General features: G+C 40.4%; 1 protein-coding gene across 1 annotated transcript in view; it reads left to right on the forward strand.

Moving 5' to 3' along the window:
* Positions 1-22,688, forward strand: part of MGARP (mitochondria localized glutamic acid rich protein) — a 28,693-nt gene that overhangs the window by 292 nt on the left and 5,713 nt on the right. Inside the window, exons 2-4 of the mRNA XM_075501047.1 lie at positions 1,628-1,731; positions 2,805-2,907; positions 7,527-7,760. Of these exons, the coding sequence (XP_075357162.1) occupies positions 1,628-1,731; positions 2,805-2,907; positions 7,527-7,760 (441 nt within the window). The remainder of the gene's footprint in view (positions 1-1,627; positions 1,732-2,804; positions 2,908-7,526; positions 7,761-22,688) is intronic.

A 22,688-nucleotide genomic window follows, 5' to 3' on the forward strand; every position in this document is an offset into this window, starting at 1 on the left:
CTGAGGCGGGGGGCGCGCGGGGACGGGGTAGGGGCAGGGGCAGGTGCGGCGGGCGCACGGCGCGGCCGTTGGCCCGGTCCGTTACCGCGTTCGGCTGCGGCTGCCCGCCGTGTGAGGGGGCGGGCGGGAGCCGGGCGCGGCTGCTCGGTCATCCCCGCCGCCGCCGGGAACCGGCTGCCTTGAAACCTCCGCCGCCTTCGGGCGGGCAGCCCCTGCCTCCGCGGAGCGGGATCGCGCTCCGCTGGACGGCTCGCCCTTGGGAAAAGCGGCTGCGGTGGGGCCGTGCCCCCCCTCCCGTTCCATGGAAGCAGGCTCGGTGGCGGGCAGGTGTAACCCCCCTCCTGCAGCGAGCGGGCCGCCGTTGTCTTCACTTCCACCTCGCAACTGCAAAATAAAGGGGTCAAAAAACCCCTTCGGTGGGTAGTCAAGGCAGTGGTTTCCTCAGCGGTCTGTTAGCACCGGGAGGGAGCGTGAATCAGCCTGGTGTGCTGCAGCCATGGCTTTTGGCGCATCGGGAATTGTGTAACCAGTAGCAAAAAAACCTTCCAGCCGCGTTGGATGATTGCAGGCTCACGGAGCACTCTCCTGCCTATAATGTGCAGCCTTTGAGAAGAAGGTACTCATGAGAAACTACTACAGAACACATAGGTAAATGTAAGAAGATCCATTAGGATGCCTGACGATTGAAGAGGAGTCTGAAAAGTGTGTGTCATGAGACAGATCGTGCGAGACATAATCTGGCACACGATGGCAATATTTTGAGATTGAGGCTATTTTTGCAGCTACCGATTGCAATGCTCAGAGCCATTTTATGTTTAATGAGCACCCTTTCAATGAAGCGTTTTTCATCTGTGCTACTCATCTGGGATGAAGTCAGGAAATTCAGCTGAAAGCATTGTTGATGAACAGAATTACGTGTGTTTTTTGTGGGTCTCTTTTAGAGATGTACAGAAGAATCCAAGCCTATAGCAAGCGTCAAAACTACAGAAACAGCGAACAAAAATAAATGGCTAACGCTGCTATTATAGTGAATATGTACTTGATCAGGGATAAAATTGTGTAATCCTGCCTGTCTGCCCTGTTGGCCAATATGTGAGATTATGGGTTATGGGCATGTAGCTAAATGCCAGCAGGCTGCTTGGGAATGAAAGAATGTGAATTCAAAGGAAAAGGTTTTTTCTTAAAGTGTTCTGCTATTAAACTGAAGAGGATTTGTTACCTTTGCTGATCACAACTGCTGCAAGACTGAATAAGGACAGATTTATTCTTTTACATACCTTAAGGCAGGAACTTTTTTGCATTCCTTTTTTTTTTTTTTTTTTTTTTTAATGTTCCTTAGGCAGTTCCTTAGTCTCTATAGACTGCATCCAGTACTTGGAAGCTGACAAGCAGAACAGCGTAGTTCACAGAAGATCTTACACTCTTAGGAAGAGCTCAGCCATGTACCTCGTTCAGTTAGGCACCACGCCCTATTTTACTCAGTTGTACTAAACATAGCTAAGCTGTACCTCTCGGTTTTCTTACAGCTTTTTAAATCATCCCTTCCCATACGACGTTCAGATTCTGTCATATTTTGTGATTGTATTTTAGCAGCACTTTACATCAATTTCAATAATGGTTTTTATAGCACCTCTTCGCCAGATGTCATCTGGGAGTGTTCCTGGCTCTTCTGGAGAGAGCATCATTTACTATCTCCTTGCTGGTGTTGCTGCTTTTGGTGGTTTATTTTATGTAAGTGTTTGGGAATGGAGCTGTTTGTGCTTTCTGAGTTGGCACAGTATAAGGTGTGTTCTGGGTTAAAGAATATGGTCAAGATGCAAACCGTCGATAGAATGTGGATGTTGTAGCACATAATTAAATACAGTCTGACTTAAAAATCAGTTCAAGAGAACTAGTGAAACTGAATGCCTATTGCTTGCCTGTTTTACTGTTAACCTTGATATCTCGTGCTGTTGTCCTTCTTAGTGGAAAACATATTTAAAACTATGTGAAATGAATGTGTCCAAAGATGGAGTAAGGCACCGGCCTCTAACCCCTTGCCTGTTCTTGTCAACCACAAACATTAAGAATATATCAAAGCGGGCAAGACAGATGTGAAGTAAGCTGTCTGAAGCCACAAGGGGAAGATTATGAACCTCGTTAATTGGGGCACAGAGAAAGATAAGAATATTAATTACTTAGAAAAAACATGTTAAAGTCTTGTAAACATCTACTCTCGTCAAGCTTTTTGGTAATCATTCTCTTCCCTGCATCTAAATATATCAGACTCTGTGCTTCACATCCCTAAAGCCTCCATTTCATAGCTTCCTTCCACCCCCACAAGATTTGCGATAGTGACTAGCACATCCCGGAGAGGTACACGTTTCCCTCTCCCACAAAATAATCCTCTTGAATGGTAAGTAGCTTCTACTTGTTCAAAATATCAAACTTGTGTGATTGCATATCTGGAGGAATAATAAATTCTCTTGCTGTCACCTTTTTACCATAGGTTGTTTTTTTTTTTTTAAATAATCTGACTGTAATTGTCTTTTAAAATACTGTTTTCAATTCCTGCAACACTGCAGCACTTCAAGAGCTGCATGGTATATTGTATTTGCTTTCCCACAATGGGGAAATATGAAATGTATAAAAATGTTAGTATAGCAAAATAGATTTTTCTTTTTTTAACTTGCTTAGCATAATTTGATGTGCCTTTTAAGATGAGCAGTAGCGTTTGCTTAAAAACCTTTCTCTCCCTCTCCCATGTTTTTGCTTGGTAACTTTGTAGGGATATACCAATAAGTTTGCGTATAATTTCCTTTCAGGCCTACAGAATAGTCACTTCATCCCGCAGCAAGTATATTGAACATATGAATATTCTTCATGAGAGAGCTGAGGGGCGGAAAAACAAACCTTGGTCAAGTAAGGGTGAGTTGAGCTCTTCTCTCTTGTTCCCTGGGTACACGAGGATCTGGAACAGATTTCTAGATTGTCTAATCAGGCCTTAACCCTGTCTAAGTCCTTGTCTGAGCTCTGTGACTGGGAGTAAAGACAAAGGTGGTTGTGCAGTGTTCTGTTACAAAGCTACTTCTGCACAAATTTTGGGAATGGACTTAATGTTTAGGCAGTGAATCTGGCCTGTGATCAACCTGCAGGAGTCTCTTTGGGTGGAAAGAGTTGATGTGTGAACCATTAATTGTATATTGGGTATTTGCATTTGATTTACTGGAAGCATAATGAAACTTGACTAAATGCATAATACTGTCAAAATCAGTTTTGTTCTTTTGTTTGTTGAGGGGGAAGGAGATAATATCTTTTTCTCAGTCAACAGTTTGGCTCCAGGCCACATGCCATCAGGACAGTTCAATAGGAAAAAAAAGTATGTTTTTCAAAAAGATTGTAAATTGGATTTATTTCTTGTCCCACAACTTTGATTTTGTCCTTTTTAATTTAGGATTAAATGAAAAGCAGACACCACCTAAATGTGTGGCAAATCCTTACTTAGCTCTTCATGCTTAAATAATTAGACCATGTTAGTTCAAATACTTGTAATGGAATGTTGTCTCTGTCTACATCAGTTAGTGTTACGGTGGCATTAATATAAAAGATAGAACTTTGGCAAGCATGGCCTTGCTAGGAAAAGCAATTAGAAAAAAGGACTTCTTAAGGATCTTTATATTTTTATTTAGTTGTTGTTTCAAAAATAAATTAATGAAGCCATAGCACTTGAAGCTGTTCCTTATTTTTTCTGATGCTGACATCTAGAGAATTTATTTAATATATTTGCATGCACACAAAGAATAGATTTGAATAAAGTATGCTGAGTTTAAATTTTCTTTTCAATATGACAACGTTTTGACTTGTCTGCCTCTAAAATTATTTCTTTGGAAGTTGTTAGTCTTGAAGTTCTACAACACATCCTTTAGTTTTAGAACTTTACAGTTACAGATTTTGAGATTTAAAATGGCAAAACACCTTAATTTCCTTTCTCTTAAGCAGCTGGAAGCAATACAGTTTTTAAACTTAATTCTTTAAATGCTGAGAATTTGGCCACAATGTTAACGCAATCCTTCCTTGTCCCTAAAATAAAAAAATCTAACCAGGACCAAAGTGGATGTTTTCTCCTAGTGACCTAGTCATCTGCTGTTCAGGGAAGAGAGGAGGGTTACACTCGTTACGTTTTGACTAACATAGTCAGAAGAACATGGTAGGTGTGAAAGCGTTAAGGAAACCTTCCAGGGCACTCAAAATGATGTCAGTGTATTCCCTCTTTTCTCTTAAGGTTCACTTCTGCAAGGTACTGAGTTTTAACCCTAGTCTACCAAAATGTTTGAGTGGGATACCCGCAGAGTCAGTGGTGCTGTTGACCCACTGAAGGCTATACCTCTGTTGCCCGAGACGGGTAAGAGTACTCAGTGCTCTGTAATTTACTTAATTCTGACTTCGGGTACTCTCCAGAGATGCCATAATCTGATGCCTTGCGCTGCTTAGTAACTTACATAAATGTCACAACCAATGGCAGATGATTGCTGCCTGCCTTCTTATTGATAGTAAGAAGTCCAAAACATTTCTGAGGCCATACAGTGAACACAGTTGAAACTTGTTTCCTATATTATTATCAATATTGGACTTCTGAATAAATGCTCAACCTAGAGTTTTTAATTGGACTTCTGAGTAGCTAATTCCAATTCGCGATACAAAACTACTGTTGAATCAGCTCTTTTTTAAATCCTCCTTCATTCCCAACTGTATCCTCCCAAAAGAGGTTTCTGTTCTTACTTTTCCTATGGAATCCTCTATGTGCTTTCTCAAAAGAATTAACATCTCTCTTCCTCCCCTTTTTTTCCTGTTCCCTGCATAGTCATATTTTTGTGTGTATCTTGTCACAGAGTGTTACCATAGTATTGTTTCTCCCAGAAGTGCGACTGCAGCTTCTTTTCCCCACACATTCTTTAGATTCAGTTAGTCCTTACACTTTTTCACAGTAAGCGTTGCTGGTGAAATTAAAGAGCAATTAAAAATTCTGTTCTCAAAGTAGTCTAATATTTTTTTAGGGTCACATAGAATCAAGCTTAAAATAAGCTATAAAACAGTGCTGGTAACAATATGAAGTGGTGGATAGAAAGGCAGCATGCCAAACAGCACATTCATGGCATATTTGCTACGTGCCCTATGGTAAGAGAAGAACTTTCTAGCTGGAAGAACTTAATACTAGGGAGCAGCTGATCAGACAGAGGCTCTCCTGATCCCAATGATTTTCGTGGTTTTTCATCCCGAGGAAAATTCTCCCCTTGTGCCCAAACTCAAAATGTCTATTATAAAGAACTACATGTAGCAAACAAGGCTGTCAAAACAAGAGAATCAATCAAATGCTACTCTAGGCTTGTTTGTTTATTAGTGGTTTGAAGTGATACTTAATGGTATTTTAATTAATGATATTAGACATTTAAAAAACTAATAGCAAATTTTCTGTAGCTCTTCTTAACTGAAAGCTACTCTCAAATGTAGGGAGGGATTTAAAAAAGCCCCTGGCAGCAGCCTGACTTGAAGTAGCAGTAGGAAATGTGGGACATCATTTGAACTGTAAAATGATGTTTTCCTTGCAGAACATTCTACTTGCTTATTTAGCAAATACTGAATTTTGTCTTCCATTTGCATGTGTCTCCTTTAAACTTGTTCCTGATTTCCTTCTTTTTCAGCAATGACTTTTCTTTTTAACTTGATGCAAGCTGATTCAATCTTTCTAATCTATACTCTGCTTTTACACTTTCCAGACTAAAATACAAGGGAAATCTCTTTCCAAACCTGAGGAAGTTAAATACAAACAAAGGACAGTCGTTCACCATTGCGTACCTTGCAGCCTACCTTGGGATGACTTTATACCTTCTATTGTAAAACTCCATACTTGTGAGACTTTAAAAGAACTACCTATGTTTGCAAGGCCAAACCATATTGAGCTTATTACTGAATCTGCTTTGTAGAAGGCAGTTCTGAGATTGAGAAGCTGGCTGTTCTGAATGAATGCACTCTATATTTGACTGTCCAATAAAGTGTACTGAATGCTGAGCTTGGCTGTTAGTCTGTTCTTTGTGTAATCAATTTAGTTTTTTTGAAATAACAGTATTCTCTTAAAGGGACATGATCAGGTTGCATAATACAAAGCTTTGATTTTTGCTGAGCAATGAATAGGCTTGTGTTTAAACCTGAAGACAAAAAGACAGGCTTGCACTAGCGTGAGAAAACCAAGAATTAAAATTGATCTGTTTAGTTTTTAAACAGATATAAAAGAATAAAATAAATTCTGACTATGTCTCTTTAAGGTCTTTCTTTTCCTTTCTATTCTCACTTAGTTTACACTGTATTACAAACTTTATTTCCAGTTCTATTTTTTCACATGGTGAGTTGATTCTAGTGGGACACTTGCGGTGAACACTTGGTATATAACTTTCTGTTGTTAACTTGATCTTAGTGCATGTTTGCATGGTGATTGTGCATCTTTGTTGCTTTGTGCTGTTAATTTTTAATGACTTGTCTCAGCTGAGTTTGAAGTAGTGCATGATTGGGAAACACTGGGTTTTTCAGATTCTAAAGAGCCTGGCCCACAGCAGTGTAGACAAGTCTTTAAAAGACAGCCGGGACTTGTAAAAAGAAAATGGTCAGTCATAAGTGGTCCTATCTCCAGTAAAGTGAATGCTGACCACTTAAACTTAGCAAGTTATTTTCGTACTTATATACACCTAGTTTCAGTAAGGGTCCCTTGTTTTATTCTGCCCCGCAGACCTTGCCTTTCTTACTTGAGTGCTATGGCTCTTGCAGTGGTCACAGTGTATTCAATATAGCTTTAAAGAAAGCAGAGTGAATAGGGATAGCAGAGTACCTGTGGCAGCGCAGAGCTAAGAGATGGCACAAAACCCATCTGAAAACTAATCACTTGTTGGGCTCGGCATTATTGTAGCTGTTGCCAGCCAAGTTAGCCACCTTGAAAATAGCCCTGCGTAAGCTGAAGCCACACCTTGGGTTGCAGTGCTTCTAAGCTGTGAGCCTGATGCATAATAAACTCTGTAAGAGCTTCTAAGTACAGTAGCACATGTCTTATTCCCAGTGTGGTAACTCCACTGCTGGGTGCAAACTGGACAAGCATCTGCTCCGTGTGATGCCCCTGAGCGCATTATCAGTGGCCCTTTCGGCAGAGTGGGTTTGAAGCAACACTTGGTGTGGTCCTTTTTTATCCTTCTCTGCGCTCCCACCTCTTGCACTCACTTGCTTTAAGCCACTTTAAGTTTCTTTTTCTATCACACTGAAGCAGTTATGAAACTCGGTAATGAAGAATATGGTTTCCTCATCTTGTAAACCTCTTTTTGGTGCCACATCAGACAATATGGGGGGGGATTAATTATTGATTTCTTGACTTTGTTTGTAAATTCTGCTCCCAAAGCTTAGCTCCCCTTTTTAAATTTAAATGAGGATGATGGTAAAAAGTAGTTGGTGAATTTGTGTTGCATGCATGCATTTTACTCTCTTTATTGTATTAAATAAATCCTTAAAAGGTGATGAAGAAGAGACGGCCGAAGTCACTGAAGCAGAGACAGCCACGGAAGAGGCTGATGCAGTAGCTGCTGCTGGACCTGCAGCACAGGATGACAGTGCTGGGCTATCCCCAGAAACTGGAGGGGAGAGTGACTTACCGGCTCCAGAGGCATCCCCTGCTGTGGAGGAAGCACAGCAGGAAGCTGCTGCTAATTTGGAAGTTGCTGCTAATTCAGAAGCTGCTGCAGTGCAAGGTTAACTTATCAATGCGGTTTTTGCGTGTTTGTGTTTTGTGGGTTCTAAAACTCTGCCTCTTACTACAGAACATTAAGAGCAAACGTCAGTACTCCTAGTGGAGTGAAAACTAATTCAGGAGTTGTGAAAACTAATTCAGTGAAAACTAATTCAGGAGTTACCTTGACATATCATTAGCATAAGGTAATTCAGTTTATTAAATCAGTGTCTCTGAAAGCATGCTGCCTGTGGCACCGGTTACTGTTTAAAACTAGTGGAATGAAAAGTTTATTTTACTACCCCATTCTATTTATCTTCTTTAAGATCTTATATTAAGGTGAGCATGTAATATGATCAGTTAAAAAGTTGTTTCAGTGACTTGGTTCTTAAGGGTTTGTTAAGGAATCTAAACACTTTATTTCACTGGCCATTCCTAAGATACTCGCACTAAATAATTACAGCTGTTCTGTCAATGTAACTTCAACAGAATCTTGCATAGCAACCAAAACGTTGCCATGATCTCAGTGTTAAGGATATACTAGGTGAAAAATTTCAAAATTCAATAAAACATCAAATTGGTATTAAACACTTAAGTCAATTAGTGGCTACATATTCAGTATTTTGAACTGTCAGGGCGTTTGAAATATTTTGGTTTACTGAACATTTAAAAAAATCACGATAATACAAATGCAAACCTATCCATAAGTTGCACAAAATACAGGATTATAATTTAACTTGATATTTTTAGCTTTTTTTTTTAACTGCTAACCTGTAAGGGTAAAGCAATGGCTTATCCTCGTACCTCTTGATTTGTTCAGCTAAAGTTGGAAGGGACACACATAAAGCAATTGCAGTTTCTTGGTTGTTAGGAAAGCAGCAAACATTTGCATCTGGTCTCCTCACTGAAGTGGTTTTCAGCTTGACATAAACATGGAATCTTTACTGCATGCCTATGTTTGACTTCCTTTGAGAAAACAAACATCTACTTGAGAGGATCTATTTAAAACACAGGTCAAACTGAGATTAAAAGTATTTTGACTGCTAGTCCATGGGAGGTTATCATAGTGCCTTGAATGGTATTAGCAGATTCTGGAATTGCTTTTGCCTTTTTCCTTGGTGACTCCAGTGAGGGATGGATGCATCTTAACTGCCTTTTTAACAAATGAACTTGAGAAATGGTGCAGCGCTTCAAACGGCTGACTTCTGTGAAAGGTCTAGGTATGAATGGGATTTTAATTCATGTGTGAATACCTCCTGTGCTTGTCTGCAAAACAATCCATTACAAATAACATTTTAAAACAATACTTGGTCCAATCTGCTAAAAGTAATATAGCTAATAAAAGGTACAAGTAAGTCTATTTGTATTGAAATTACTGTTGACTTAAAAATATAAGGTAGTAGTTAAAATACCTAGAGTCTTAAAAATTTTGATTTCTATGACAAATTTGGTGGCCTTCCATGATGGGGTTACAGCGTTGGAGGATAAGGGAAGAGCAACTGATGTCATCTACCTGGATTTGTGCAAAGCATTTGACGCTGTCCCACATGACATCCTTGTCTCTAAATTGGAGAGACATGGATTTGACAGATGGACCACTCGGTGGATAAGGAATTGGCTGGATGGTCGCACTCAAAGAGTTGCGGTCAACGGCTTGATGTCGAAGCGGACACCAGTGACAAGTGGCGTTCCTCAGGGGTCGGTATTGGGACTGGCACTGTTTAACATCTTTGTCAGCAACACGGACAGTGGGATTAAGTGCACCCTCAGCGAGTTTGCCAACGACACCAAGCTGTGTGGTGCAGTCGACACGCTGGAGGGAAGGGATGCCGTCCAGAGAGACCTTGACGGGCTGGAGAGGTGGGCCCATGTGAACCTCATGAAGTTCAACAAGGCGAAGTGCAAGGTCCTGCACGTGGGTTGGGGCAATCCCAAGCACAAATATGGGCTGGGCGGAGAATGGATTGAGAGCAGCCCTGAGGAGAAGGACTTGGGGGTGTTGGTTGATGAGAAGCTCAACGTGACCCGGCAATGTGCGCTTGCAGCCCAGAAAGCCAACCATAACCTGGGCCGCATCAAAAGAAGCGTGGCCAGCAGGTTGAGGGAGGGGATTCTGCCCCTCTACTCCGCTCTCGTGAGACCCCACCTGGAGTACTGCGTCCAGCTCTGGGGCCCCCAACATAAGAAGGACATGGACCTGTTGGAGTGAGTCCAGAGGAGGGCCACAAAGATGATCCGAGGGCTGGAGCACCTCTCCTATGAAGACAGGCTGAGAGAGTTGGGGCTGTTCAGCCTGGAGAAGAGAAGGCTCTGAAGGGGCCTGTACCTGAAGGGGCCTACAAGAAAGCTGGAGAGGGACTTTCTACAAGGGCATGCAGTGATAGGACAAGGGGTAATGGCTCTAAACTGAAAGAAGGTAGATTTAGATTAGATGTAAGAAAGAAATTATTCACTAAGAGGGTAGTGAGGCCCTGGAACAGGTTGCCCAAAGACAACGTGGATGCCCCATCCCTGGAAGTGTTCAAGGTCAGGTTGGATGGGGCTTTGAGCAACCTGGTCTAGTGGAAGCTGTCCCTGCCCATGGCAGAGGGGTTGGAACTGGATGATCTTTAAGGTCCCTTCCAACGCAAATCATTCTGTGATTCTATGAATATTTAGACCATTTCATTTAGAAAGGAAGTAGTCTGGTATATGTTAAAGTTGGCGAATTAGAGCTGTTAAAGAGATAGAAGATATTTTAAAATGTCTTGCAGTGTTTACCTCTGTTGCTCTACAGAGCAATTGCAAAATTTCACTTCAAGGCGTGGGCATTTGCTTGTATCTAGAAGTGGTTGAATATTCCTTTCACAATGCTTATCTAGGAATATTTGTTAATTGTTGGATAGGGTAGGATCTTCTGTATGGTAAATATTCCTGCCACTCTATTGAAGAGGAAGCAGCTAGGATCTTCCCTGAGAAACGTTGTGTGTAAGTGCAATCCCTGTGTGTAAGTCTGAGGATCTAATTCTAGACACGGCGACTTCATGTAGTTAGTCGTCGCTATTTGATAAGAGGAAATACGTCTTGTAACTGTTAGTTACTGCTGGTGATGACTGGAAGTGGATGTGCTATTTAGAAATTACTGATTTCTTAGATCTATTTTCTCTGGCAACATACTGAAGAAAACAGCCCTAGAACAACACTTCTGCTATGTTGATATTTATAAGGGATTCTGAGGGTCCTTGCAGGTGTCCTCTGTCAAAACTTGCTGCAGTGGTTGTTATTTGCTGTGCGGTAAAGCTGGCGGAAACGACCCTGTGGGATATAAAATTGTTGAGAAACTTCTGCGCGTTGTTTCCCTTCCAACCTCTAATCAGGGTATCACGATAGCTAAAGCATTTCATATCAAGCAGCAGAAGTTGTACTTCCCCTCAGTAATTACTAGTTTCTAAAGCAAGGGAGTGTTCTCCCTGGTGTAGCGTTGCCTGATCTCTTTGACGTTTCGGGGATGTTAAAACTTGCTTCTGAGAACAGTTCTCTCATGCCACTGGTCACCGGGGCAGGCTATTGTAAATAACTGTTCCTAACAGGTGTGCCTAACTCAAGGGTGAGCCCTGTGGATCTCGTAAGCAGTTCACGTGAGGGTCCCCACCGGGGCTAAGTCTTGCTGTGACTGCCGTGTAACCTGAGTCCTGCCCGGGGAGGCTGCGGAGACTCCTGCCGCCAGGTCACCTTAGCGTTCGGCCGCTCCTCTCGTCCAGGCCCCGTCTGCGTGACCGCGGAAGCGGTTCTTCTCCCTCGGATCTCCGAGGAATTGACAGACCTCTGGCTCTTGCCCGCGTGAAGGGTTTAACAAGCAGCCCGTGGTCTTACATGCACAGGCTTAAACCAGTATCCCTCTCCTTTAAGCTAGTAAAAGCTAGTTTCCATTGGCATAATACTTAAAATATAAGAAGATGGTATTTTGATTCAAAAGTTCTCTGCTCTCTATGTGCCACTTTGTTCAGTGTTTACCTGCAGTCAACAGCTATTTGTGTTTTAAAAAAAAAATAATTTTATAATTAAAATCCTTCTGGAAATACCTTTCAGTTTTGTATTTAACCATCTTCATCGTTGGTGTTGGCTCCATTTAGAGGAAACATAAGTGTACCTATGTTTTTACTGAGAGGATTATTTTTCTTTCAGAACTGCCAAGGGAAATGCAGGCTTACTTTGAAAAAGAATACTTATTTAAATAACTTTTATTAGTTTTGTTGGTAGCTTGATGTTACTTCTGCAGATGAAGGTGCAAGTATTTTTATTGTTACCAGCAAACCTCTGCTTTTTCAAATGAAATTGTTTCTTTTAATCTATAAGGCTTTCTGTAATATGTTTGGAAGTGCAAGGTGCCAATGGATGTATGTCTCCATACATACATACATACATACATATGTATACAGATAACATGAATGTGTGGTTATACATGGATGTGCAAAAAAACCCCCAAACCAAACAAAAAACCCCAGCCTTGGAGGTAGGTACTTTATATCTAATCAGGGTAATTTCAATTTTAGAAAGTTAGTTTCAATTGTACCTGGCTGGAATTTTCTCCTTGCCTCGATTTAAGCAATTTACAACCCACTAGTGGTATCTGGGATTCTGTGAAATACTGTTGCCCAAAAAAGTACTGTGCCATGTAACTCTGTTCCCAAGGTTTTAGCTTCCTCTAAGTTCTAGTTTTCTGTAGCTTTTAATTACTTGAGCTGTTGCGCTGTCACTCTTGGTTACTGCCCGATGCTGGTAAGTTTCCTGCTGTTCTCCTTCCAGTGTACTCTGCGTCTGGGCATCATAAATTAAGATCATTTTTTCTTCAGATAGAACAAATGCTATAAAATGCACAGACTGGCAAGCTGCTATTTGGTTTAGGCAGTGTTGTTGCATCTGTGACTTTTAGTTCTTGGATTGCCGCTATAAAATTTTTTCCAACTCTTAAGTATTGAGGCTTGAGGTTTTGGCATTGTCAGCTGGAATAGCGAAAGCAATTAGCCCAAAACTGTGCTTTCTTGGACTCCTGACTTCTGTAGGGTAGGTTCTTTTCTAATTTTGTAAGTATTGAAGGACGTGGTCTGTCTTTGTTTGTATTTCAAACACTGTTGGAGTGAGTAACTAGGTTTGGGGAGGGTTAGTGTGTGAATGTGCCCGTGTTTTCCATGTTAAGCTTCGAATGGCATTACAATGCCAGTTGTCTGCAGCCTAGAGAAACAAATGTAGGCTGCACTGGACAGGAGTTATTGCTTTCTGGACAGGACTTTTGCTGACCCGATCGCGCAGTGATGCCAAGCAGACAAAAACACCCAACGTGATCAGTGTATGCTGATTTTGCTTGGTAGGTTACCAAACTCAGGATGCGTATCCAAATGCTCTGACACTGGGATTATTTTGAAGAGTGCTGAAAAGTCCTCCATGTGATTTACAATTGCTCATACTTAGAGGCTTTCAGAATGACGTTGCTCAGTAGAACAAACATATCTTTTCAGGCATTTGTTTGTGTGAGGTGGAGGAAGGAGGAAAATCTGTGCAACCTGCAGCTCTTTACAGCCTTAGGCATTGGGGTAAGATGGAGCGTGCGTAGGGCTGGACAGACGTTATCCCTTACGATTATACCACTTGTTCACAGTTGGACCTTGTAAAAATAACTACACTTTTGTTTTTTCTCTTCTCAACCTCGCTTGTATAGATCAGAAGCATCTCATAACAGGCCGTTTTCATACATATAACGTCATTGCATGAAATGAGTCTCTAGGTGTCAATTGGTGTAACAGAAGACACATAGAATCAGGGGAAGTATTCATATCATCTGATGAAATCTGTGCTTAATTACCAACTAATAAAGGTTTTCTATTCTGAAGCTCCTTTTAGAGGATTTTTTTCCCTTTCATTGATTATGGTGGACTGAGCTAGCTAAATTAGGCTCTAGGAAGTTGAATTAGGTGAATATTATCCTACTAGGGAAGTATCCGTAACTGTGGAACATCTGTTGAGTATTTCTGCTTCATATTTATCCCTTCCTTTTATCTGTCCCTTGGGCTGCTGCGTTTATTTTGCATCTCTCTGGTTGCCATACACTGGCCACTAGTCTCTTCTTTCTTCCTCCTGTTTTTCCTTTGTGAAACTGAGCCTGTAGATGACCTGTCATAGCATAACTGGAAAATCTCCGTAGGAGAATGTGAACAATATTTAGAAAAGACTTCTGTAAAAGTTGTGAGCATCTGAAGACACAAGTTAGTAAATGGAGAGACTGTTCAGTTTTGAACACCTTAGCTGAAAAGAGAATTTTACAGCATGCAATGGGCTGGGGAGGAAGATTCTAGTAAAATGGAAAAAAACCCTAGAACTTCTCAGCTACGAGTGCAAACAAGTAAGTGGGGGAGAAATACATAAAATAACTGTCTTCCCATTTGTCTATTGTAGAACAAGGGGACAAGTAGCTTCTAAAAAAAGATTAAAGCTGGTAAAAGGACATAAAGTGAATAATGCCTAAATGGTTGTCACTATTGAGGAGAAAATGGACTTACTGCTTTTTACTAATAAAATATTATAGCTCATTGTCAAGACGCAAAAAAAAAAAAAATCTTAAAATAACGTTATTTCTTTAAATTGGAAAGCTTTGGTCAAGAAAAACTGTTAGCATTTACTTTACCTTAAGTAGTATTATCTGTGAAAATTTTCTGTAAATACAGCATGCAGAGGAATACTATTAGTATCCTGCTTTAGAGAAAATAGCAACAGGGACCCCTTTCTGTTCTCCTGCGGTGGCCATTCAAACCAGCATAGTAATGATGGGGGTTTTTATATTAATTTTTGGGCAGCGTTTCTTATTGCAGAGAGAAGCATCCTTTTCAAAAAACAATATGCTGAACTTTGATTGCTCCTTTGAAAACGATGTAGGTGGGTAAAACTCAGTGCATTACTTTGTATGAAGAGTGTTAAAGAAAATGCCTAACTTTAATTAAAAGGTTTTTTAGAACTTCTGAAGGATTTCATACATCAAATTATTAGTGCATTTTCATGTATGCTGTTTATGTTAACTTGCACTAGTTTTCTTCGTGATCCATTCCAATCAGTGGCTAGATGTTTAAAACAACCAACCAACCAACCAACCAACCAACCACAATGTTAATTCCTTCTCATTGCTACAAATCCTTGTTGCAGAATATAAAACGATGTACTTGAAATTATATGGGGTATGATACACTATTCTGGATTAATACACTGTTATGCTTTTATTCTGACCATTACAGGCATCTCTGAATCTTTTTTTAATCATCCATTGTAGAATAAGCTCTCTTGAAGGGAGTCTTCTGGTCATTAGTATGAGGCTTTTCTTAGGAACTAGTGACCTGCATTAGGCACAAACAACATGTGAAATGTTTGTTTGAATTAAGTTGTTTCTTTTCTCGCTGTATGGAGTGAAGAAAAATTTTTTTCTCTTAAAAATGTGCTTCATAACGCCATGGTTTAGGCTCTCAGCTGGACCTCATGGATTTTTATCTGGATTACTTATGGATGCCTTGCAAAAAGAAAAAGCTGTCCTGTTTTTATAGTGGCAGGATTATTAGAAATCCCAGCCTTCCTTTGTTTGTCAGTTTCTCAAAGACCTTGGGCTCTGAGCCTCTGGTTCGCGTTTAACTTACGGAATAGCTGAAATGCCAAAGGCAGAAAACTCCTGACGCCCGTGGGCTCCAGCGAGGTATTGCTAGGTAGGGAGGGCTGGGGCTGCCTTCGTGCCATGCCCAAACAACAGGGTGGTCGGGCCAGGGCAGTTCTGCCAACAGTTTCTTGAGAGCAATGTGGGCTTCTGCAGTTGCCAGCCACTAGTTCCTGTCCTGTGCATTCAAGGAACTGATCGGACTGGAAAATAATCAGTGCTTTTCTAAATAATTGTTAGTTCCCTGCTTTGGTTTAGCACGTAGAGCTGAGAGGTTTATTTTTTCCTGTCTGAAGCTCAAGTGCTGAATTCACAGTGTCAGAGGAGGCATTGGTCTGTGGTTAACCATCCAGTAGATTTTTTTCCTTTTTAAGCCAAACGTTTAAGTGTTTTTCCTTTCTGAAGAGATGGATAATTTAATCTGGCTGGTTATAATCTTAAATGGTCACTGAATAAAAGGCCAGAGAGCAGAGAGCGAGCATTTAAAGTAGTCTTGAGTGACGTTCCTGGTGCTTGGGATGTTCCTGGTGGGTATCTGCAAGCCCTCTGTGCCGAGCTCCCTGTGTCTTCCTAGCCAGTGAAACCTGACGCACTTGCTCACTTTACAGGGACATATGCACTGTTTTGCCTATTTTGCCCCAACCTGACTCAGTGGTGGTGATTTCCCCCTCTTCCTATTGCTGATGTGGCTGATGGTGGTTTGAGCCCCTGTAAGCAGAGGGAGGAGGTGCTGAACCCAAGTCAGCCGTACCTGGGGTGGCAGGTGGCTTCTGATGAAAGGGAGGAAGGGGACCTTAGCTGTCACCACCACCTCAGGATTTAGAACAAAAGCCGTTGTTGAAGGAACTTATCTTCCATTTTCCTTAAAGCTGATGATGGAACCAAAGTATGTTAAGTTGGTCTTGAAGGGAATCACAATTTCTTGCTGCTACTGCTGTGTTCTCTTCTGGATTAGATCTGAGGGAGCCAGGTACCCCCACCTCTTGTGCTCTATTTTGCAGTCTCTCTCAAATACATTCTTGAATTACTTTTCAAACAGGGCAGAATCTGACTTTTTAAAAGTGAATTCTGCTCCACTGTCAGTTTTCCATTGCCGGGTCTTTAAACTATGAAAAGGAATGGGGAATTTTTTGCTCTGCCTATCCTAACGTTTCAGGGGACATCCCGAGACCCTCAGTGGACCTTACTGAGGAGAAACTTTATGTAAACAAAGGCATGACATTCTAGTACGAGTAGTTCTCTAAAAGACTGTAAATGAAATATTGTTTATGTTTTCACAATTAAATTTGACTTTTTTTCCCCCCCTTTGGAATTAGTGTGTGACATTGGTTATGTTATAGGCAGCCTGAAATATCAAAGCCTTTTTTTGTACTCCAGCTTTGGTTTGTGCGCTCCAGGCAGATTCCATTTGTATTATGCTGCCTAACTTGTATTATTTTAGCTTTATAAAGCAAAATTCTTCTGCAAAGAATATTTTTAAAAGTAATTGAACCTGACGTTCTGCATTACAGATACCAGCCTCATCCTGACTGCTTAAAAAAAATATAATTCATTATATGAAGGATACTGCTTTAAGTGAAAAGCTTTGCTTGGAAAAGTGTATTTGAATATCTTTAAAAATTGCAGGAAACCAGTGCCTGTTCAGATTTTTTTGTTGTTGTTTCTAACCAGAAATATCGCTTTTAAAATGAATCAAAGGATTAGGTTTAGAATAAAAATATGGTAGTTTTAAATATATTAGTAAGGAAATGCGAAACTGGGGGAAAAATATAGGCTGTACTCCTGAGAAGGCTGTGGTTATGTTGTACGATCTTGTTATGAAACTTCCATCCTGGGGGAGAAAATGTCCCCACTTCTCCCCAGGCAAGGAACAAATTGAATATAGCTTTCATTTTCAAGTCTGGAAGAGCTATCTTCTCCATATGTATTGTAAATAAGGAAAACATACTTACAAAGCCACTTAAAAATACAAGGTAAAAGCTGAAAGTCCAGTAAGATTTAAAAATATGATCTATAAGTTAGTTATAATTATGCCTACAGGCTATTTGTATCAGTCACCTATACATTGGTATCAATAGATATTAAAAATAATACAGAAGTTTCAACGCAGAAGCACTCTGAACAAGGAGAGCATTTGCAGCAGTGCTGAGCTGACTGGCCAAAGGGGGTAAAACTTTTGCTGTAGGAGTGAAATTCTGAATTCCACGAGTGCCCCCACGTTTTTTAAAAAATTTGGACTTTTCCTTCTTTTAACGCTGCTCCATGAGAGACAGCTTCCTCTATTCTTACGTGTTAAGAGAAAGATGTATTTCTTTCACAAGGTAAAGTGCTTCACCTGTATGAGGAAGGAGGAAAGCAGTTCTTTCCTTTTTAGAATAATTTCTTTCTATATGTAAAATAAGTTTTGTTTGTTTGTTTTCTTAACAATTAGTTGCTAACTAGCTGCTACTTCAGTGGAAGCCGAAGACCTAACCCTCACATTAACGTGGTTGATTTTTTTTGAAAGGCTGCTCTAAGCTTTAAAGCAATAGTTTAAATTAGTTTAGTTAAAATAGTTTAAATTAGGTTTAAATTAAACCTCAGTGTTGTAACAAAGGAAGGTGTACCTTGCTCCCAGAGTAGTCCAAGCTTGCTTAGACGGAGGAGCAGAGCTTCTCACTCCTGACTTGTCTGCTCACTCCTGTTGGCAATGCTGACATGACCTTAGACATGTAGAGTAAGTAAAGAAGTCAACTATTTGTTTCTTCTTCTTCTCCTTGATCTCATATATCCTATTGCTTTCTTCAGGAATTGTGGGCAGTGAAACATATGACATATGAAGGGACATATGAAATAATACATACGTATTGGACAATTGGTAGTTTGCTTTGTTAGCTTTTACACATGGTATGTGGTATGAAACACAGCTTGGAAAATCCAGCTTTATGAACACTGAATGCTAAAGCCTGACAATATATGCCCTGTAGAAATGCTATCAGAAACAGTATCTTCTGCAAAAATTCTTGCAAGAACCCAAGTTCTTGGCAGATTTCAGATTCTGCTTATCATGATCAGAGCCAACTCAATTCGCCTCATACCTCTCTTTCACCTGCCTGCTTCTAGATCATTCTATAGTGTATCATTTCCCAGGTGGTAGGACGTGACTGCCAGAATGAGCCTGTTTAATTTCAGACTAGAGCTTTGCATCCCAGACAAAAATCCAGGCTGATTCTGCATAAAAACTTCCTCAGGAAAGTTGCAAACCTTGTTTTAAATGCTTGAAAGCATTGGGGGAAGAGGCCATGCAAGCAGTAGGATCTGGGTTCTGAAAGTCACTCCCTGGGCATGGGGTTTTGTGTTGGGTTTTTTTATTACTAGCAGGAGAAAGTCAGTCTGTGTGTGTGGGTTTTTTATTTTTTATTTTTTATTATTAGCTGGAGCAAAGATGAGTTAGTCACACAGGGCATGCAACTCCCTGCTTATCATGCTTCTCTGTTCTGCTGGAGGAATGCTGAGCTCGCTAATATTCAGACAATTCAATTGACGATCATGAGGATGCAGAAGCTCCCTGGATTTGTTTTCTGTTCTACCGTGAATGCACAGAAATGCAGAGTTCTGCACTCTCAGTGCTGCAACTTTAGCACTTGTAAGAGTAAAAATTGTGCCTTTAAAGGCTGTGGGAATAACTACTTTATACAGGAAGCAGCTTTTTTTTTGTCCACTGAAATGATAGGGATAGTTTCCTAAAAATTATATTCCTAGGTGGAACTAGACGTTGGATATCGTGCTAATAAGTTACTGTACTGGAGCTTCCTAATGCTGCTGCCTTATTTAAAAAAAAAAAAAAAAGTTTAAAAACAAAAACCTAATTTCCTTTTGTCTGTAAAATCAATTTCCTTTTCTGTATTTACTCAACTCAAACCAGATGTGTTTGCATAACACAAATGGTTTGCTATTGTGTTTGGTGCATATGTAATGTGCCGCTGGTGCGTGCCCAGTCATGGTCTGTTCCTGCATGTGCAATTTGGAAGGACGTGTTTCTGCTCAAAATGGTTATCTCGTAAAGCAGGAGCTAAAGACCACTTGAGAGCGCATGTAGCTATCCTGGGCAGAAGGAGGCAATATTTTTGTTAGGGTTCAGTGTTACACGTAAGCAATGGATATTGCAAAGATGCTGAGTTATGTACTGATGGTTGCGTAGTGGAAATATGTCGGAGGTCTAACTAGCCTGAGGATGTTTGGTTAAAATCCCTTTGAATGCTTTCAGAACAGCTGTTGATGCGATATGCAAAGCCTAACCACTTGCCTACAGTTAGTAAATGTGATTAGTTTGATTTCTGTGAGGCTCGAAGTGCTTTTATATTAGCTTTTGTTGAAATCACAAGAAAGTTAAGCTCCTAATTCAGATCTGTAAGTGCAATAGTATATACAAATGCCTAGCAAAATTGAAGAAAACTGTAGGCACTAATACTGGGACTTAGCTACTTATCCCAGGGGAAAACTTAAAATTGACAAATGCCTGGTGAAGAAGCATAAGAAAAATAAATATCAATTTTTCAGAAAAAATAGCTAATGTTATATGCAAAGGCTGAGATTTTGCTACCAGTATAATACCTTGTATGAAACTGTGGAGTGTATAGCTTCTGTAGAGTAATATATCCTGCTAAGATCGGGGGAGACACGAGACGCCAAACACTCAATGAAACAGTAAAATTATGAAACCATTTAACTCCAGTGCTATTGTTGAATGATGTGGGGTTTTTTTCCCCTCCTACAGAATTAAGAAAAAACCCAACCAACCCCACTTTTGTGATTATGAGAAGAAACTAAAAAAATCAAGAACATTCCCATTTTTGACAGATTTTAAATTGTATGGGTCAGGGTGAATCATCAGTTGACTGAGACCAATTTGACTGGAATGCTGCAAGTCGGTGTTTTGTTAAAGATGTTAAGGAGCTGAAGTAATATTGTGTAACATCGATAATAAAGCAGCTGGGCATTCAGCGGAAAACATAATACGAACAGCACTTAAATACCATGTGTCTTCATTGCAGAGAAGCAGTTGCACAAGGCAGATTATTTTGTTCAGTTAAAGCCTGTAGAAATTGTAAGAGAGCTGGCATAAATAGACAAAATTGGTTGTAGTAATCGCTGCACAAGTAAATACGGGGACTTCAGAATTTCAAACTGATCATCATTCAGAAAACAACACAGAACCAGTTAAGATGCTGTAACTCCTCTACAACTCCATTTTGAAAAAATAAAGAAGCTTAAATTTTTTAGTATTTGACCTAACAAAAGTTAGAAGTTATTTCAGTTACATCTATTAATTGCTGTAGAGTTTCATGACAGGTTTATTAACAACTGTGCAATAATTGAACATACAGAAAAGTAAAATCCTTCTTCCAAGGATTATGGAAAATGAGTCGTCATTGTACCAGGCATAGATTAAAATATCTTTTATGAAATAGGGCGTTACTGCAGGATTTTACATGGAACAACTTTGAGAGATTAAGCTGGACTGAAAAAATATGAAATGCATGCAGATTTAAAAAAAAAAGGGGGGGGGGGAAGGAAATAGCACTGAGATTAAATTTAACATCCAGGGAAACAAAAAGGAGAAGTTTGTAAACTTTTTAATGGTTTGTGCTACCAGCTGATCAGTAGGAGAGGACATGAGGGATGTGGGCAGTATGCCTGATGTTCCCTGCAGAGAAGGGGCCATGTGGCAGTCCCGATTCTGAAAGAGGCGGGGGACTCGTTCTCAGCTCGCCAGGTCATCGTTTATCTGGCGTTGCCCTGGGATCACAGCAATTCCCTGGGACAGAGAAAAACGTGTTGACCTTGTGAGTGGGATACAGAGCATTTGTTCCAAGACCGAGCCGTGTACAAACCGCCAAAAAATACACCGAGATTTGTTTCGCTATGTCAGATTAACGCTCAAAATAGCCTTCATGGTTATAAACTGGTTCTTATTTTCACGGCGCTCAAAGCACCAAAAGACACTTGCTGTAGTTGCAATAGGCCAAAGAAATGATGCCAAAATGATCTTCGTGGGCCAGTCTGAATCTTTACTGGAGATAACGCCTGAAGGCATGGGCAATGACCCAGTGCAAGCTGCCGTGTCTGGTGCTGCCGTGAGCAAGTGCGCTGGGACCGCCAGCTACTGCCCGCTTTCTCTTCTCGAAAGAGCACTTCAGCTGTGGCACCAGGAAGGCGGCTCCTTCGAAACTCTACCCACGTGTGCCCAAGGAACGGATGTGAAAGCCATTTGAATAAAAGTACCTGCTGGAGTGTTCTGCAGTAACCAAGGACAATTACTCATATGCACAGACGTAGGTTTTCAAAAACGCAATGCCGATCACGACAAGGCCCTCGGTATTTTAGGGAGTGACAGCTACTCTGCAGAGACCTGGATGGACACAGTGGGAGGAATCCATGTTTTGTTGCAGTAGATTGCCTTTTGATAGCCTTAAAGAATACTTCAGACCAGAAACAAATTGTTCAGTACAAGTGGTATAAGTGTTAACGTTTGTTTTCAAGGCGGGTATTCCTGTAGGTGACAAATAAACACAATTCCCATTCAAAGGAGATGAGGTTTTATTAAAAAGCAGGAAAGTCCATGTTGCTTGCTTACTGCTCTACTTGCTTACTGATCTACTTTTCTTAGTGCAAAAGAAATTAAAACACTGAAACACCACAGGAAATAAAAAATTAGCAAGATGAAATACTGTAAGCCAGAGAGCAAGTTTTTGGTAATATAAACAATGTTTGATGTTACAAACTCAAACCCAGCAGCTTGTTACCATAGCAAATATATTGCATTCCATCAAGTGATGCTAGCTATAAAATATCTGATGTTCTGAACTTCAAATGTACTATTTTTATTGCATAGCTGTTCCCTATAAAGACAAAGGTAGCAATTCCTGAATTCTTTTTTCTGTTGCTTCTTCAAAATTCAGTCAGTATTCTGCAAAATAAAGTGAAATAGTTGATATTCAGAATATGCTGTATTTAAATAGCTGCAAGCTGATATTTGGGAAAAGGTATGGGATGCTAGCTCTACAAAACTCCTATTTACTGCATTTATTGAACTTCTAGTGAAGCTGTTCAGTTAGTTGCATTTCATATACATGTAGTTTAGTATAGGACACAATTTGTAACAACAAAGTCCCTACAAACCTTATCCTGCCGAGCAGTTAAGGTGTGTGATGACGGAGACCTCCAACAGGAAGGTTAGAAGAACATGGTAAGAGAGAATTTACTCAAGTAAAATTTAACATGTAACTGCTGGATGATGTGTTC

This window comes from Mycteria americana, chromosome 4 (assembly GCF_035582795.1).
Source record: "Mycteria americana isolate JAX WOST 10 ecotype Jacksonville Zoo and Gardens chromosome 4, USCA_MyAme_1.0, whole genome shotgun sequence".
Lineage (NCBI taxonomy): Eukaryota > Metazoa > Chordata > Aves > Ciconiiformes > Ciconiidae > Mycteria > Mycteria americana.